Source organism: Pseudopipra pipra, chromosome 9 (genome assembly GCF_036250125.1).
Source record: "Pseudopipra pipra isolate bDixPip1 chromosome 9, bDixPip1.hap1, whole genome shotgun sequence".
In the NCBI taxonomy this organism is placed as follows: Eukaryota; Metazoa; Chordata; class Aves; order Passeriformes; family Pipridae; genus Pseudopipra; species Pseudopipra pipra.
This window is the reverse complement of record NC_087557.1, coordinates 22,833,003-22,848,850: the sequence shown is the minus strand read 5'-3', so window position 1 is coordinate 22,848,850 and position 15,848 is coordinate 22,833,003. Positions and strand designations below refer to the sequence as shown.

The 15,848-nt window shown below is 47.1% G+C and overlaps 1 protein-coding gene and 1 long non-coding RNA gene across 3 annotated transcripts in view; one reads left to right on the top strand and one right to left on the bottom strand.

Annotated features, from left to right (window-relative positions):
- The window catches only part of LRP8 (LDL receptor related protein 8), a 170,695-nt gene that overhangs the window by 2,311 nt on the left and 152,536 nt on the right, over positions 1-15,848 (bottom strand). Inside the window, exons 6-18 of one of the 2 annotated variants that reach the window (XM_064665197.1) lie at positions 13,464-13,586; positions 13,010-13,132; positions 10,103-10,222; positions 9,848-9,973; positions 8,999-9,170; positions 7,113-7,340; positions 6,442-6,560; positions 5,234-5,373; positions 3,926-4,067; positions 3,346-3,498; positions 2,957-3,187; positions 1,230-1,298; positions 858-1,030 (exon numbers count right to left, since the gene is read on the bottom strand). In XM_064665197.1, coding sequence (XP_064521267.1) covers positions 858-1,030; positions 1,230-1,298; positions 2,957-3,187; positions 3,346-3,498; positions 3,926-4,067; positions 5,234-5,373; positions 6,442-6,560; positions 7,113-7,340; positions 8,999-9,170; positions 9,848-9,973; positions 10,103-10,222; positions 13,010-13,132; positions 13,464-13,586 — 1,919 coding nt within the window. The remainder of the gene's footprint in view (positions 1-857; positions 1,031-1,229; positions 1,299-2,956; positions 3,188-3,345; positions 3,499-3,925; positions 4,068-5,233; positions 5,374-6,441; positions 6,561-7,112; positions 7,341-8,998; positions 9,171-9,847; positions 9,974-10,102; positions 10,223-13,009; positions 13,133-13,463; positions 13,587-15,848) is intronic. The other variant, XM_064665198.1, reaches the window with a different exon arrangement.
- The window catches only part of LOC135419099 (uncharacterized), a 36,982-nt gene that overhangs the window by 15,127 nt on the left and 6,007 nt on the right, over positions 1-15,848 (top strand). The window lies entirely within an intron of this gene.

Sequence of the window (15,848 nt, the reverse complement as noted above, 5' to 3'; positions counted from 1 at the left end):
GAGAAGAAACACACTTGAGAAAGTCTGGGAATGGTGATACTGTTGCTAACTTGTATTTCTTGTTGAATCTCTCATTGTTGTCCCAAGTGTATCGGTGACAAAGCTATTTTAGGGAGTGATTTTTTCCCCCCAGTGGGGTCTCTTGCCCCAGTGTTACTAAGGAGGTGTTGGAAAGTTTCCTGCCCTGTGTAAGGGATCAGGTTCCCTGTAAGAGATGACACCTTCTCTAGTGTGATCTGGTGCAGGACCTTTAGATGATATGGGGCATTACCTACACACCTGCCTGCCTGTAGGAGCTGTACTGCCTTCACTCCTTACTTGTGGATCTTCCTGCTCCCTTCTGAACACACAGTGCAGTTATACCTGCCAGTGCTCATCTCCCCAGGGCTGCCACTGGGAGGGAGCCTCCTTTTCCTTAACTTCTTACAGAACTCGCACACTCCTCCTTGTGAGGAATGAGAGTCTTTTTTACACTGTTAGTGCAGAGAAAGCAGTCTCCCTGGTTTGTAGAGAAACTCAATTTATCCTTAAGATAGTTTAGACACTTGATAGCAGTCTAAGCACAGCTATAACAATCCAGTAGAGGATAAGTAATCAACTGTCCCACACTGAGGTACCTTTATACTTGTCAGCTTAGTACCTTGATTAGGACAATTATTCTTCATTTGAGCAGAGTATCTTATACAGAGCACTGTATTCTAAGACAACTGCATGAGCTGCCTGGAAGTTTAGGCTTCTGCCTGATCAATGATATTAAAAAAGTTCTGGTTTTGTTATTATATGGCAAATAACCCACAATAATTGAAATTCTGTATCCAAACTCTCAACAAAATTCCCCTTGTCCCTCAGACACTCACTGCTGGGTACACGTGTCCGATTTGGGCCGTCCGCCCAATGTGGATCTCGTCTTCATCTTCCTCTTCTGTTGTCTTCCTATAGACTGGATTATCAAAATTCATGCTTTTAGTGTTCTTCCGTTTCCAGTTTCTCCAGATGAGGTATCCCCCCATGCACAGCAGGCCAATGACCACTGAGGAGAGAGGAGAGACAGGGCTGTTAGCCAGGCACGGATCTGCTGGGATGTTCCCATGTTGGGAGCCATCCTTGTAGAATTTTCTCAGAGCTGGGCTACTTATCCCCATTTCAGAAGTTCCTGTACTCTTTCCCACCCCACTCCTGAAAACTGGTGCTTGGGTGTGATCCTCGAAGGTTAAATCCAACCAGCTTACCCACAGGAATGACAATTCCAATCACAGCCGCTGTCACAGTTGAACCGAAGCCTTCGTCATCATTTGCATCTGGAATTACAGAAGTTGTTCTGATCATTTAACTCACTTGCTGGTTTTAAAGAATGTTTTATGCAGTGCCCATGTTGTCCTGCCCATCAGAAAGCTTTTGTTGTCACAGAGTTTACCAAAAGTTTCACAATAAAATTGTCACGGCTTGTGTCTCTAATTTTCAAGCACAAAAAACGAGGCCAGTTTTAAAAACATGACGTGTAATGGAAATACCATGCACGGATCAGGGGATGGTGAATAGTGCTCTTAAAAACCCACAGCAGAACACAAAATTAATGATTTATTGAGCTGTCAGAAAAAGAGTGTAGTTCAAAGCCATCTGCACAGCTTCTCTGTTTAATTTTTTCCTTCTTTTATTATTTACAGCTAAGGAGTCAGTCTGTACATCCATCCCTCATTGCTGCAGCCTGCCCCAGCATGCAGGAATGGCCCCAAAACTCAATACTGTACTTAGAAGAGAAAAAAACTATTACAGAAAAATACTTTAAAAAAGAAATATACCTTTAGAGCTGTATATGTTAAAATGTTTGTTCTGAGCTCTTATGTAGGGGATCAGTGCAGAAAATTTACTTTTGCTAAAACATCAGGAACTGAGAGAGGAGAAACTAACTGTAGCTTTTCCAATTCATGGAACTTAAAAGGTAATTTATCCTCTTCAATACTTCCCTGTGGCACACTGCTTCCAGCGTGGACAATAAAAGCACCTTGTTTCCATGGCTTGTTAAAAAGGTAATTATTACATTTGAAAGAAACTTGCACAAAGAGAATTTAACTGACATTGGGCTGTGCTTTCCCCACGCTGCACTGCTGTTCTACAGACAGGGATGGTTATTGCTGCTTCCCAGATGCAATGGAAACAGTGAAACATTTGGGGCAAAGAAGTATTTTACTGTTTTGTAAAGCAATGTGGGTCTGTTTGAGGTCCTGTAGAGCAAAGTCTTCTCTCTCTGACTAGAATTTTATGGACTTTTGAGAAGCAATTCATCCTGTCCAGTTTGCCTTGGCAGCAGGATCTGGAGGGATTACCTGTTCTCCGAGATGTAGGCTGGTGTTCCATTGCTCACTCATTATGGAGGGTGAGCTGGAGAAGAGCCTGTTAGTGCTCTCCACTGGGATGCTTTTCTGATAAATAATGCAAACCTTCAAAGCTGTGCCATGCCGAGGCCACATTAACATGCCAAGCACAGCCACACAAACCAGAGGCAGCTTGTCTTGGGCTGCAGTGGTTCCACATGTCCAGCAGCGCTAAAGCTGCACACGGGGCATTTTTCACCCACAGCCTGTGCTGGATCACATTAATAATTAAACAACTCAAATAGATGAAGTGCCTCCAGAATCATCCATTCTACTGCCTGCAGCACTGCAAACAGTGCTGGGATGAAACAGTACTGTGCACAAGGACTAGGGTGAACTCTTAGGGCCGTTTCATGTGATGGATACCTGATGTAAGTTCCTTAACCTCCTTGGTGGCTGGAATCACATCAGCCCTTGTAACCCAGGTGTCTGCAGAAAGCACCTGGTGTGTCCTGCTGTGCACCAGGGTGTGTCTGCACCTGATCCAACTGGAACTGGCACGTGAGGTCGGGTCTCCCACCAGTGCACGGGGTGGTGTGATGTGGTTTGTATGGAAAAGGGAAAGAGGAATCTCCTTCTCTTACAGTGCTGGGATAAATTGCTGTTTCCAGTGGTCATCTCGGAATCTATCAGGATGGATGTGGTGGAAGGTAAATGAAGACTTGGGGTGGTAATTGTAGCCTCTGGTACAGCTTTGGGGATGCCCTCAGTGGTGTTCCTGGCACTGCCAGGTACAGCTGTGATGGTCGTGGTACCAGCAGAATGGGGTGCTGTGGTTGTAGAAACCAGAACAGGAGCTGAAGTTGTTGGAAGATCTGAAAATCCAGAGCAACAATAAAGTTTGGTAAAAGCAAGTACACAAAGCAAATCACGAATAAATCTGAGGAGGACTGTTATGTTTAATGACTAGAAGCAGAAACCAAATTCCAATTCCATTTCTCAGGAATAGTGAAGGGGATGTGATCGTATTTACCTTTGTAGCATTTCTTCATGTCAGGACCCAGCCACATGTTGTCAGGACAGGCACAGGTGTACTTGGGAGAGTGGGGAGAGATCTGAGGTGCAGGGAGACACAAGTAGTCACAGCCTCCGTTTGGCTGGGGGCTGAGCTCACAGGAGTCTGGAGCTGTTCAAGGATGGAAGAAAAGACAAGTTATTTTTCTAATTATTTATTTCTTGCCCTCTAAAAAGACCTTCTTCTACTTCCTACATCAATTAATTGGGCTGCTTAAGCACCTTTACAGTTTGTACAGTGGAGTGGAACCTTACACAGCACTATAAAAACTGCCCAAATACATAATGAATGGGAAGCATCACAGTGACAAGAGTAACTCACTGTTATCAAAGATGCTAATTAAATAGCTATTAACAAATTGCAGACTTTCCAATAAGTGCTGCTGCTGAATTAATTATGCAGGAACTTCAAACATTAAGCATTGATTTCCCATTATTACCTATGCTTTCTCTCTCATCAAGAACCATCAGGAAGCATTTCATTTGCCAGCTCAAATAAACATGATTCAGGGCCATGACACCCCGAGGACACATCTTACCTTTGGGCTGCTTTAATTCATGGAACACCACGATGTCATGAGGGTTGTTGAGATTCTCTGCCAAAATGGAAATGTTCAAGCCATTGAGCCTGTTTGCACTGAAGATTGCTTCGTTCTCCAGGTCAGTCCAGAACACTCTGTCCTGCAGGGAATGCACAGGATTCCTGACCTGGCCTGCTCAAATCCATCTTGAGCTGGATTAAACTCCAGCAGGCACAGAGTCAGTGCACCATGCTCCTACCTTGGGGCACCTTTGGTTCATGCTACTGCTACCTGCAGCTTTTTTCTTTTTATTCTTGGACAGTGCTCAAAGCCCAGCACTCGGGTGTGTTTATGAAGTGCTCAGTAATTCTAAGGAGCTCTGAGGCTGAGGGGAGGGAGCAGAAATTTGGGTGGGTACAGACAAGTTGCATCCATGCTGCTTCTGAAATGGGTTTTTTTGGAGTTGGGGTGGATCACGAGCAAAGGGCCATACTCCATACTAGAAACATTTGTTATCTCTGCTGACTTTTTTTCTCCTTTCCAAAGAAAAGACCTGCATTAAACAGGTATCTATGAAGAGGCCAGTGCCTGGAGCACAGTTGGAAGCTGAGTGTCTAGTTCTCTTTTTTATTACTATCTTGGCATACTACGATTGAAGATGCAAAATTACTGGTCCAGGAGGTAGCCAGGAACTGCAGTTCTCAAACTGTATTTAGTTACTCAGTTGGCTGTGTTTGCTGCTGCCTGCTAAAAACCAGGTGTATTTCCATAAGGAAAGACACACTGCTGGAGAACAAGGAAAACTTAGCAAAAGCAAGAGGGTTGTCTGTTACTCTACCCAGGAAGGGTGTAAAGAGGGGAAATAACCCAAGAGATCCTTCCAAACACTGCTGATGGGATAACACTGAAGAGCAGCAATGCCTTGGGGAAACTTGTGCCCAGAGTTAGATGCCCAGATTTCACACACAGTGCCTGGGAAGAATTAGGGATTTAAGGAAGAGGGTTTTGCTGAGTCAAAAGCCAACCAGACACCTTTCTCTGCTATAGCTTACCTACAGGGAGTGCCAAAGCTGGAGCCTTGGTTCCTCTGATCATTTAATGCACTGGTGCTGCATTAGGTAAAAGCATGAGACAACACATTGCCCCTGATTAAGGACTTTAAAACCCAGTTTTCCCTGCTGAACCCACACCAGATAAATTGGTTTCTATAGCAGCGACCGCCCTCGTGAGCTTTCTGTGCTGTGCAAGAGGCTGAGCTTTAATCAAGAACAGCTCTGAGACCTCTCCCAGTCTCCAGGCTGTTCTGCATCCGCTGTCGAGTCTTACCTCAAACACTGCCAAGCCAAAAGGATGGCTCAGATCATCCACAGATGAGATCAGAACTTTTCTGTTGCTGCCATTGAAATCAATGCAGGACAGAGAATGCAATTTGGAGTCTACCCAGTAGAGACGCTGATTCAGCAAATCTGAAAAGTAAAACACAATGAAGCAAAATTACACACAGCTCTTGCAACTCTTTTTCTCTTGCCCAGCATGTTTTTCCTGCTGGCAGCATGACTAATCTCTTTATTATTGGGCCTCTTTTTTTTTTTAACACTAGTTCTGATTTTGAACCAGTGCCCAGATATGCTGGGATAAGACCCTATAAATAAGATTAAAAAGGAGGAACATTCTGCTGTATGTGTGTGTGGGGAATGCCTGACTGACAGCCTTGTACAATGAGGTTCTTTTGTTACCAGGAGCAGCAGGGCAGCAGCACTTTGGGCTTCCCAGACTCACTCCATCAGTGCCTGAGAGAGGAGCTCCATCCCTCCCAAGGCTGTTCAGGCCTTGGCCTCTTGCTGGAGAACAACTACCGTGACTCCAGGGAAATGCCTCTCTGAAGGAGCTGTCAGATTCCCTGTGTTTTCCGTGAAGAACCACCCTGGGTCCAGAAACCCTCATGCTGCAGGCTGGGGAATGCTGCTGGTGGGGAATGCTGCTCCTGCCACAACCAGCCAGGTTTTGGGGAGGGTGCAGGTAAGAGTGAGAGGGAAGGATCCAATGTTATTTGGAATGCTAAGCACTGCATTTCTCTTTCTGGAGCAAATTCACTCATTTTGGATGAGATTCACTGAACAGAATGCAAGTGGATGAGAGCCAACACAAAACAAGTTATGTAATTAAACAAGTCATTAATTAATTTCTTAATTACTAAATGATAACATTATTTGTTCACAGCAGTAGCACTTCAGTACTATGCAATGGCAGCAGCATTTTCTCCTACATCCTTGTCATGGCCAGAATTTTCAAATATAAAACCGAGCAGAGAACCTCACACCTGGATGGGTGTTAAACGCACGGCTCTAACTCCAGAGCAGGACGTTTCCTGCTGCTCCATGAAACCTCCTTTCCACTCCTGCAGTAGTGATAGTATTTAAGGATTTGTGTGTGTGCAGGTGCCTTTGCACATGTACAATTTTGTTCTCCTGTTTAGCAATAAAACCAGTTTCCTTCAGGCACAGTGGGTGCTGCAGCTCTAACCGGGCACTTACCAAGGGTGATGCCGTTTGGCCACTCGATGTTGTCCATCACCAGCACCTGCCGCCCCACACCATTCAGACCAGCTTTCTCAATCTTGGCTTTGTCTCCCCAGTCAGACCAGTACATGAACCTGAAAGATGTAAGAAAACAGTTAATTGGACTCTAGTTAGGAAAGCTGCGCTGCAGTTTGCAGTAGGAGGTGCCCTGTTCTCTCCTTATTATAGCAAAGCCTTCGGCCACTTCAGTTAATTCTGACGTGCACCTGGTGGAGCCACATGCTGTTCTCCCACTGGGCATCCTGCCACAAAACTTGCACCAGAATGCAAAATCTCACCTTAGTAACTAAGCCCTGCAAACTATCTCTCGATGTGCCTGTTAGGTACGTGGTGTTCCCTCATCCAAGCAGCCCAAACACAGGTCAGACTTCATTTTTCAGCACAACTGATGTGCCCAGACCAGCTCAGGCCCATCAAACACATGACCTGGCCATGAATTTCAGAACTTTCTTTAACACCAAGGCCTTGCCAAGAGTGAGTTGAACCGTCTCAGCAGGCCCATTGATGTATCTTAAAGGGCACCTAAAGTCTTAATGAGATGAGAACCATCCCCAGGTTTGTCAGAGGCAGAAAGACAACTGGAATGTGTCTGTTGGCAAAGGGGTGTTTGTGGTGAGCACACCTACCTCTGTGTGGGATCAACAGCAATGGCCCTTGGCTCACTGAGGTCAGTGTTGAAAAGTGTCCTCCTCCTGCTTCCATCTGCGGTGGCCACTGAGATGGTCTTGTTTCCGGAATCGGTCCAGTAGATGTTTTTATGGACCCAGTCGATGGCCAGTCCCTCGGGGGAGTTCAGCTGGCTGTCGATCAGGATCACCTGCTCGGCCGTGTCGCTCGCTTTGTCTATGTAGGCACTGCAAGGACAGGGGGGTCACGGGGCTGGCACAGCTCAGGTGCCTGCGCTTGGGCCTCACGTGGCAGCACAGCTGACACAGGAACTCTTCTGGCTACAAACTTCCACTTTCTCCTACAGCTGCTGCTTGTTTCCCTTTGTGTGTATGCCATCATCTCCATAGCAGGGAACTGTCATTTCATTTTTCTGCCTGCGCCCTGCTATAACTGCACCATTCAGGAAAACATTGACTTCAGGCACATTAACTTCTGATTCATGGGATTTATGGACACTAGAAATATAACCCCTTGAGCTCTGCTGAATACAGTTGCACTTACCATGCAATAAATGTGCTTAAATGTACTGCAGAATTAGGACCTGTGTAGCTAATTATGATTCATCAAAGGAATTCATGAAGCTGTATTAATTTGGCAAATGATTTCATTAGGTACAAAGAAAATGTTCACAAAATATTAGTGGCAGCTTCAAAATCTTTCAAAACACTAATGAAAGGCAGCAGACTCCACATGGATGTTTCATGAATAACTCAATGTTGCTCCTACAAACACAAAGGCTGATTCTGCTCTCAGTATCAATTGTGCTGAGTGAACTGAAATTGAGTTATTCTGAGTTTGCATCAGTGTTTGTAAAAGCTTAGTCTGGCTCTCAGAATAACTCAGTAATCTTAGAAACCTTACAGAACAGTAGAAAGTTTAGAAATGCTTGATATTAGTGACAGCAGCAAAACGGGATGCTGATTTTTAAGAAGTTATAATTGCACAGCTTGCTTTGCAAAAAGATGGGACAACAGTCAGACCCAGTGAGAGCAGACAGCTTTCTTCTGGAAGCCTCCCCACTTTCAGAGCCCCACAGGCTCCTCAGGGTACCTGCCCAGCTACACAAGTGCTCCATACTCAGCACAGCCTGGAAAAATTCCCCTGCCAGTGGCATGGGAGCTGCCACAGCCTACAGGAACCCCAGCCTGCCTTCTGCATGCTGAATGAAGCCTCTGCCTGATCATTAGCTAAAACCCAGAACAAATCACTGCAGCAGGGTGCAATGGCTGTGCAAATCAGAACACACCTGGGGGATTTTCAGCACACCAATGAAATGCACTGGTGACTTAGGCACACTCACAAGCCCCAGCACAGAATACTGTGATGGATGCCACAAAAGCAGCTGAAGGAGAAGTGAGAATGAGAATTACAGAATGTGTACTGTGGTCAAATGCTGTGAATTTAAATCCAGGCTACCAGAGGCTACAATGGGCAGCAGCTTGTGTCCGTGGTGCTGCCTCCTTGCTCCCACCATTTGCCCTCTTTGTGCTTCCAGATGCCAGGTCCTTTGTGGCTTCCCATACAACAGGCTCCCAGCTCAGCCCTGCTTTGCAGTGTCATATTCAGGAAACAAGAGCCTGTGTTTAATTGCACAAGCGCAGCAGGATTTTGCATTGACAAAAAGTCACCCTGTATTATCAAACCAGAAAACTGCACAAGCCCCTGATTTCTTTATCAATTCCTTAAAAATCTTACAAAGTCTGAGCCACAACAGGTAATCCTGTAAGGGCAGGAAAGCTCTCAAGTTTCCCGTTCCCTGCATTGTTCTCTGCAGATTTCAGGGGTACAGCCTGAACTGCAGCTTTGGGAAGGGACCAACACACACATCCTCTCTTGCCCTTACCTGTAGATTTTTCGGTAGAACAAATCACACCAGTATATCCTGTTTGTTGACACTTCCACGTCCAGCGCCACGACGTTCTTCAGCATGGGAATGATGCGGGAATAGTCCCTTTTCACCAGGTCTATCTTACGGACCTCGTGGCGGTTGGTGAAGATCAGGTATGGGCTCTTGCCTACCACAGGAAATCAGCACATGGTCACTTGAGCAGCTGTCCCGAGGGCTGGGTTCAGCTTTCTTTTCACAAACAACAATGGAACTGTCAGTCAGTGATAGTTCTGCTTTCTATGGAAGGGTTACACCACACAGGAAGCAAACGGCTGCCAGAGGCAGGGCTGTCGCGTGGACACAGAGGGCAGTGGGACCTCTCTGGTCCCTGGCTCTTGCAAAACTCAGGGGAGTGTCCTCACTTTCAATTACACATTTTAGATACAAAATCAAGGGCCAGATTTGGGTGACTTACAGCTGGGAGGGTGGAGGGGTGGCTAAGCTACCCTGCTGTAACTGGGATGTTTTCTGTCTTTCCTCTACCACTAAATGTTTTTGCTGCACTGTTTTCAATAACACCTGTCAAGAGACTTTCTTTTCTGGTTTCAGCTTCAAACAGCCAAGCAGTGACTGCAATCTTGCTCTGTACACTGTTAAAATATTCTGATCTGCACGATCAGTAGTTCTTGCCTAGAGACGCATCTGCCATCACTGCAGCAGCTCTGTGCTGCTCAGAATGAGATGGTTTTGCTTGCTTTGCTTCTTTCCTTTTGTTTCTGTTCCCCTCAGCCCTGCGAGTGTGTTTTCTTATCGGAGCTGTGTTGTTGAGCAAGCAGAGTTGAAGTGCCTGTGGCGTTGTCTTACCTACAGCTTTGCAGTTCTTGGACAGGGTGTCCATCTCGTATCCTTCGTAGCACTCACATTTGTAGTCTCCCTTGTAATTAATGCAGATCTGGCTACAAGCGTCTGGATTCTCACATTCATCTATGTCTGAAAGGAGTGTTTGAAACCCATCAATAACTTGAAATCAAACCATCTGTGATGGAGCAGTGCTCAAGTGAACATAATCACGTCTCTCTCTGGTGAAACACAAGGGACTGCTGTTTGCATGTAAATTACCTCCACACGTTTTCTTATCCAGGAGCTTGTATCCGGGCGGGCACTCGCACTCGTAGCCGATCTTCAAGTCCTTGCATATGTGTGAGCAGCCACCGTTGTTCACGGAGCATTCGTTAGTACCTGCAAGGGATGCACAGATGATCTGTGACAAACGAGGGCTCTGAGTTGTGAGAGTGAATAAAATTAAGAGACGTCCTCAGAAATTTTTCCCCATCTATCAGTTCTGGTAGCCAGGAGCTGGCCCCACAGAGCACCTGAGTGACTTCACAGATAGGAAGCCTCCACTGCATCACTTTCTTGCTCTTTATTATTCCAAAGCAGAGCTGTGGGATCCTATGGACTCAAAGCTAGTGGCTGAATGAACAGGGAGCCCTGGGGATACAGCATATGTGAGTCTGCATCTCATCCCATCAGAGAGCTGCTGCTTTGAGCATGTTCTGCCACATGTGAGAAACTTCCAGGGGACCTAAGGGCTCTCTCCAGGATACTCCTCCTTTCCCATGTGCTGGTTCATGTTGACTTTTCTGAACAGTCTCTCTGAGCTTTAATAATTCATGCTGGGGGACTCTCATCTCCCAGGGGCCAGCTATTTTGAAATACTGTACTATTTCCCCTTCTAGCTCCAAGGAATGATCTGTGTGAACAATTCCAGAAAACACCAAGTACAGTCTGTCAGAGATACACCATTAGCACCGAGATACCGTCCTCCCACAAACCCGTCCCACACAACAGGCTCTGCTGGCAGCTCAAGTGTGCAATTTATGAAACAACAGCCCCCATCCTCTCCTGGGGCCCTGTCTAATCCAAGGCCACCTCTCTGATCCTGCTTTCAAGTGCTCAAATGAAAAACAAGCTAAATGGATCCTTGTAACTAGAACCGAATGAGAGGTTGAGGAAAGCTGGTTTTCTGTCAGAAATAACATTTCTTCTTGTTATAATTGACCTACCCAAGGTGAAGAGAAAGTCCTGTCCCTACAGAAGACTGCTGAACAGGAGCTGTGGGATTTCAGGGATAGTGAGCTCACTAAAACAAGCCAAACTGATTTGCTCCCATCTATAATGCAATTTAAAGGCAAATTTTTCATTTTACTTCTTGCTTCCTTGCACACTGCAGGTGAGCAGCACAGCAGAGCTATTAAACCACTGCTCTTGGAACAAAAGGGAAACAACCACAAGCCAATTAAGTCAGTAAGATTAGGAAAATACTATGTCAGAAGGAAGCCCATCTCAGCTCTGGGATTCTTCCACCTTCCTATCGGGCACACACATACAGATATCAATACATAATTAACAGAGCAATTCAGTAGGCTCCGAGTAGGCATCCACAGCCACACTGTGTGTTGTCACTTCAGCGACATTTATGGACAGAAACCACCTATCCCTACACTGGCACAGGCCTTCAGCAAATTGGGTCATAAACATGCTCAACTGCTCTCTGCAAAATACTACAGAGGCTGTTTTGGCTAACAAGCAAACCCTCCCTCAGATGATTCCTGTGGTTTCAGAGGTGCTTTGTGGAATGGATTTAGAGGTTCTAAATCAAGTGCTGCACTTCTCAAGAGGAGCTGAGGAGGAGCCAGGCAGAGCCTGTTCTCTTTCTGCTGGGCAGCTGCTGCTCTTGACCCAAACTCCAGCTGTGCATTCCCTGCCTGCCTAAGATAAGTGCTGTCCTGTCTCCTGCAGTGCTTTCTGGGGGAACTTCGGAGGGCACTGCAGAGTCCAGCACAGCCAGACAGACACACTAAGGTGGGGAGTGTGTCCTGCACCTCCTGCCTTCTGTGTGGATCAGCTGTGTGTGGGTGTTACATTCTCAGCAACCCACACCACTCTGCTCTCTTCAGGGAATACGTTCCTTTGGGGGCTCCCTGCTTCCTGACTCAACAGCTCACAGCCAGTCTGGGACTGCCCCAAGGCAGCCATGAGCACCGAGCCCAGCTGTGCCACTGCCCAGTTTCCTCAGACAAGCTGGGCTGCCAGCTCTGTTGGGAGGCCTCCACGGACAGACAAGGTGCAACACCCACTCAGAGAAACAGGGAGATGTGGGTTAGTGTGGAAGAAAGCAAGGGCACACTGAAAGCAGGAGGTAAGAGCATCCTCACTGGGCATGCACACACACTTCCTTCTCTGATACAAGGGACAAGGGAGAGACTGACACTTCTTCCTGAGTTATTTAGGCGGCAGGCGCTGAGCTCCATGATGTCATGGAAAGGGATGCCTGTCAGAGATATCTCTGCACTGGGTAAAAAACCAAATGTGTTTGAGTGCCAACAATGCCTGGTTAGAAAGGGAGAGAGGGGCTGTCCTCTAGAGAGGGGCACAGCCCTGTGGCCTGGGCTTGCTGTCCCCTGGCTCTGACAGCCCCAGGTGCAGCCCCAGTCCAGGGCTGGCAGGACATTGCAGAGAGCAACCAGCTGTCATTGCTGAGGGGAGCAGCAACAACATGTACAACTCAGAAATGGCTGAAGGCACCTCAGTGATTGCTGCCACCCTGTGTGTTTTCACCTTCAAAGCATGTTCCCAACGCTATGTTTTTATGGTTTTATCATCATCTTACAATTCAAAGACAATTTGGGCAATGAGTCTAAATAAACTGGTCTGTGCTGTGGGGGACACTAGTATTTGGGGAAAGGGGGAATTCCTGGTTCTTAGTCCCGTGCTCAGTTCATATATCCCTCCAAGAATAAAAACTGAGTGGAGAAGGGCACAGTTCAAACTTACAGATGATCAGACTAGGCTACTAATTATATTCACATGAAGGGTGATGAAAGAATAAAGGCAAGGAAAGAGGAGCAGAGTGAGAAATAGCATTAGCAGCTACATGTGGTTACACTCAAAGCTGTGAGCACCAGATGGAGAAGAGGGGAAGCAGTTACAACAGGAGCAACACGTAGAAGGCAAGTACTGTACCACATTCTTTCAGAGGCTCGTCAGACCAGTCCCTGCAGTCTCTATGTGAATCGCACACTTTGCCTCCGTCAATGCACTCTCCACTCTTACACTGAAACTTGCTGGGACTTTCACATGCTGACTCTGTCAGGTTGGGCAAGAGAGGAAAGCAACTAAGTTAGACGAGGCCCATGACAACAAACAGGCTGACACAAAGCTCGAGAGGGGGTCATTAGCAGAAACAGGATGGGATTAAGTAAATGAACATTGAGCCTGAGCATCATGCAAAGAACTTTTCAAGCCATGCAGTCTGCCTGGTCAGCACAGTCATCTCTCCCAAGCAACCCCACTGCCAGAACGGCTTAGAACTCTGTACAGGAAGCAGCCTGCCATGGCCTCTTCCCTTTCCATGGCCACGCAGCCCTGGCAGGCCCGGACCATGGAGCATGAGGAGCGCAGAGCCGCGGGCACCCACCTTGGACACAGCCGGCCTCGTCGCTGTTGTCGAGACAGTCGCGCACCTTGTCACACTGCTTCGCTCCATGGATACAGGTCCCGTCCCCACACTGGAATTCATCGGGCCGGCACGTCACCAGGGCTTTAAGAAACACATCAAGCGTTACCCACACAGAACTGAATCGTTTGTGTGGTACCTGTATAGCCACGTACCTCTGACACTGCTGCAGCTTTGCACCCTCTGTCAGCAAATGTCAGAACACTGGCTGCTTCCAGCAAAGCAACAGAGGCAGCAGCTGCCTCAGACACTGTTCTCCTGTGCCCCTCTGCATCCTTGTGAAAAGAGTTCCAAAGGCTGTATGAGCTGATCTAGTCAAGGCAGAACCCGTGCAGGCAGTGAAGCCTCCCAGGTGAGACAGAAAAAGCAAGCAGAGCTCTCAGCACTGGAGCAGCTCTGGAGTCTGCAGTTGGTGGGGGGGGCCAGGCTGCCTTCCAGTGGCACTGGGTAGGGAAAGACAACTGCTCCTCAGCTCTCCTTCCTTCAGAAAACATCATGTTTAAGATATATTACAAAACATGTTCAGGCTGAGGGCCCAGGCAAGAGACACATATTGACTCTCTGCCAGAGCCAGTGTGGTCACACTGGGGACGAAGCCAGCAATGAGACAGGATCATCAGGTTACTGAATGCCCATGAGCCGACAGACCACTGGAAGGCAGAAGAGCTCCACTTCACTGGGCGTGGTGTTTCTTGGGGTTTCCAGTCCAAAACACCTCCACCTGTCAGGCCAGGTATCAAGCCTGAAGTTCATTTGCCCAGGTGAGATTATTACAGACCCAAAACACATCTGATGAACAGTGAAGCTAGGGAAAATATAAACTAGACAGCTGCACTGACCATATAAAGCAGTGACACTTCTCTCCCTAAGTTACACTGAGAGACCTCCCTGGCTGGGACCAGACCTGTGCTCACACAGGGCACAGGTGCTCTCTAGTAAAGGGCTGCAGCCTGTAGCTCCCTGGCAGAACAGGCTCCTCATTCCTGGGACATGTTATGCAGCTTCCCTCTGAGGGGCCTGTCTTACAGATGTGTTCTTAAAATCCTATCAAGGCAGTGCACCCTGGAGAGCTCCTGATTCCAGCCCTTCCATCGTGTGATTGTGTCCTGGTATCCTCTGAGCAGCGAGGGGAGGTCACAGTGGTGTCACCACACGGGAGGCGAGAGCTGTGGGGACTCCCCTGGACAATTTGACAAACTGGTTCTAATACAAAAATTACTACTTTCAGATAACCCAGGAAGAGGCAAAGACATGCAGCGAGCCAGCATCGATACCACAAAGTATTAGTTGCACAAAGACTCCATGTTATTGGGGATTGCATCTCACAGGGTGCAGGATCCAGGTTCATGACTGCTTCACCAGACTTGGTTCTAGTGCACCTTCAGCCAGCAAAGGGCACCAGAGACAGGAAAAGCCACAACCTCAAGGCTGATGGGGGAAGGGAGAAATCCTGCCTTTAGAAGTACACAGTATTCCCATGAGGAAAGTTTGGAAATAGCTCTGCTCCTTGGAGAGGAAAGCCATATGCTCTATATTCATAAAAAAGCTACAACATGAGAAAAATATCCCAAGCAGTAAGCCCAGTTATGGGACCAGCTGTGTCACCACCTTTCAGCTAATAAACCCAGGCACAGAGATGGGAAACCTCAGTGGGACATCTGGGACAGCAGCTCCAAACTAAGCATGTGGGATCTGCTGCTCCAAATGGAGAAAATGAAGGAGACAAGGAAACAAAGCTGTGGTCTGGGAGAGTCACCGACCACAGGTCTGGAACTGGCACCAGCAGTTCCTGCAGGGAGGCAGAGCCACTTCTGCTTGAACTGTTCCTCCACCTGAACTTGTACAGCCACCTGCCTGGAGAAGCCCCAGTGATGGAGAGACCACCTTTCCCAACAGGAAACCCTGATTTCTGGCAAGCTAAACCTTGGCCCCTGCAAGGCTTTTCCTACTGTCTCACTGAAAATTCCGTTACCACAATTATTCTTGTCTTCACCCCCAGCAAACCAGTTTGCTTCACCCTTTTTCTAGCAACTTCTGTATGTGGAGGCAGGAAAGGATATAAATGTTAACTCCCCACAAAAGTGTAACATGTAATTAAAGCCAATGGGAGTCTTTGTCTTGTCTGGAGCAGGAACAGGTCTCCAGTTTGCCAAGTAAATCTGCATGACAACGGCCACAGATTTGGAAGGCAGCTGTTATAAAACTCATAATTGTCCTCAATTGTAATCTTCAAAACTCTTCTAAAAAGCAGTTATAGCTAGATAGTAAGAACTGAAAGGTTTCTAATCCTAAAACAAATTAAAATGAAGGAGAATTTTGTAGGAATTGCAAAGACAATGTTGCACA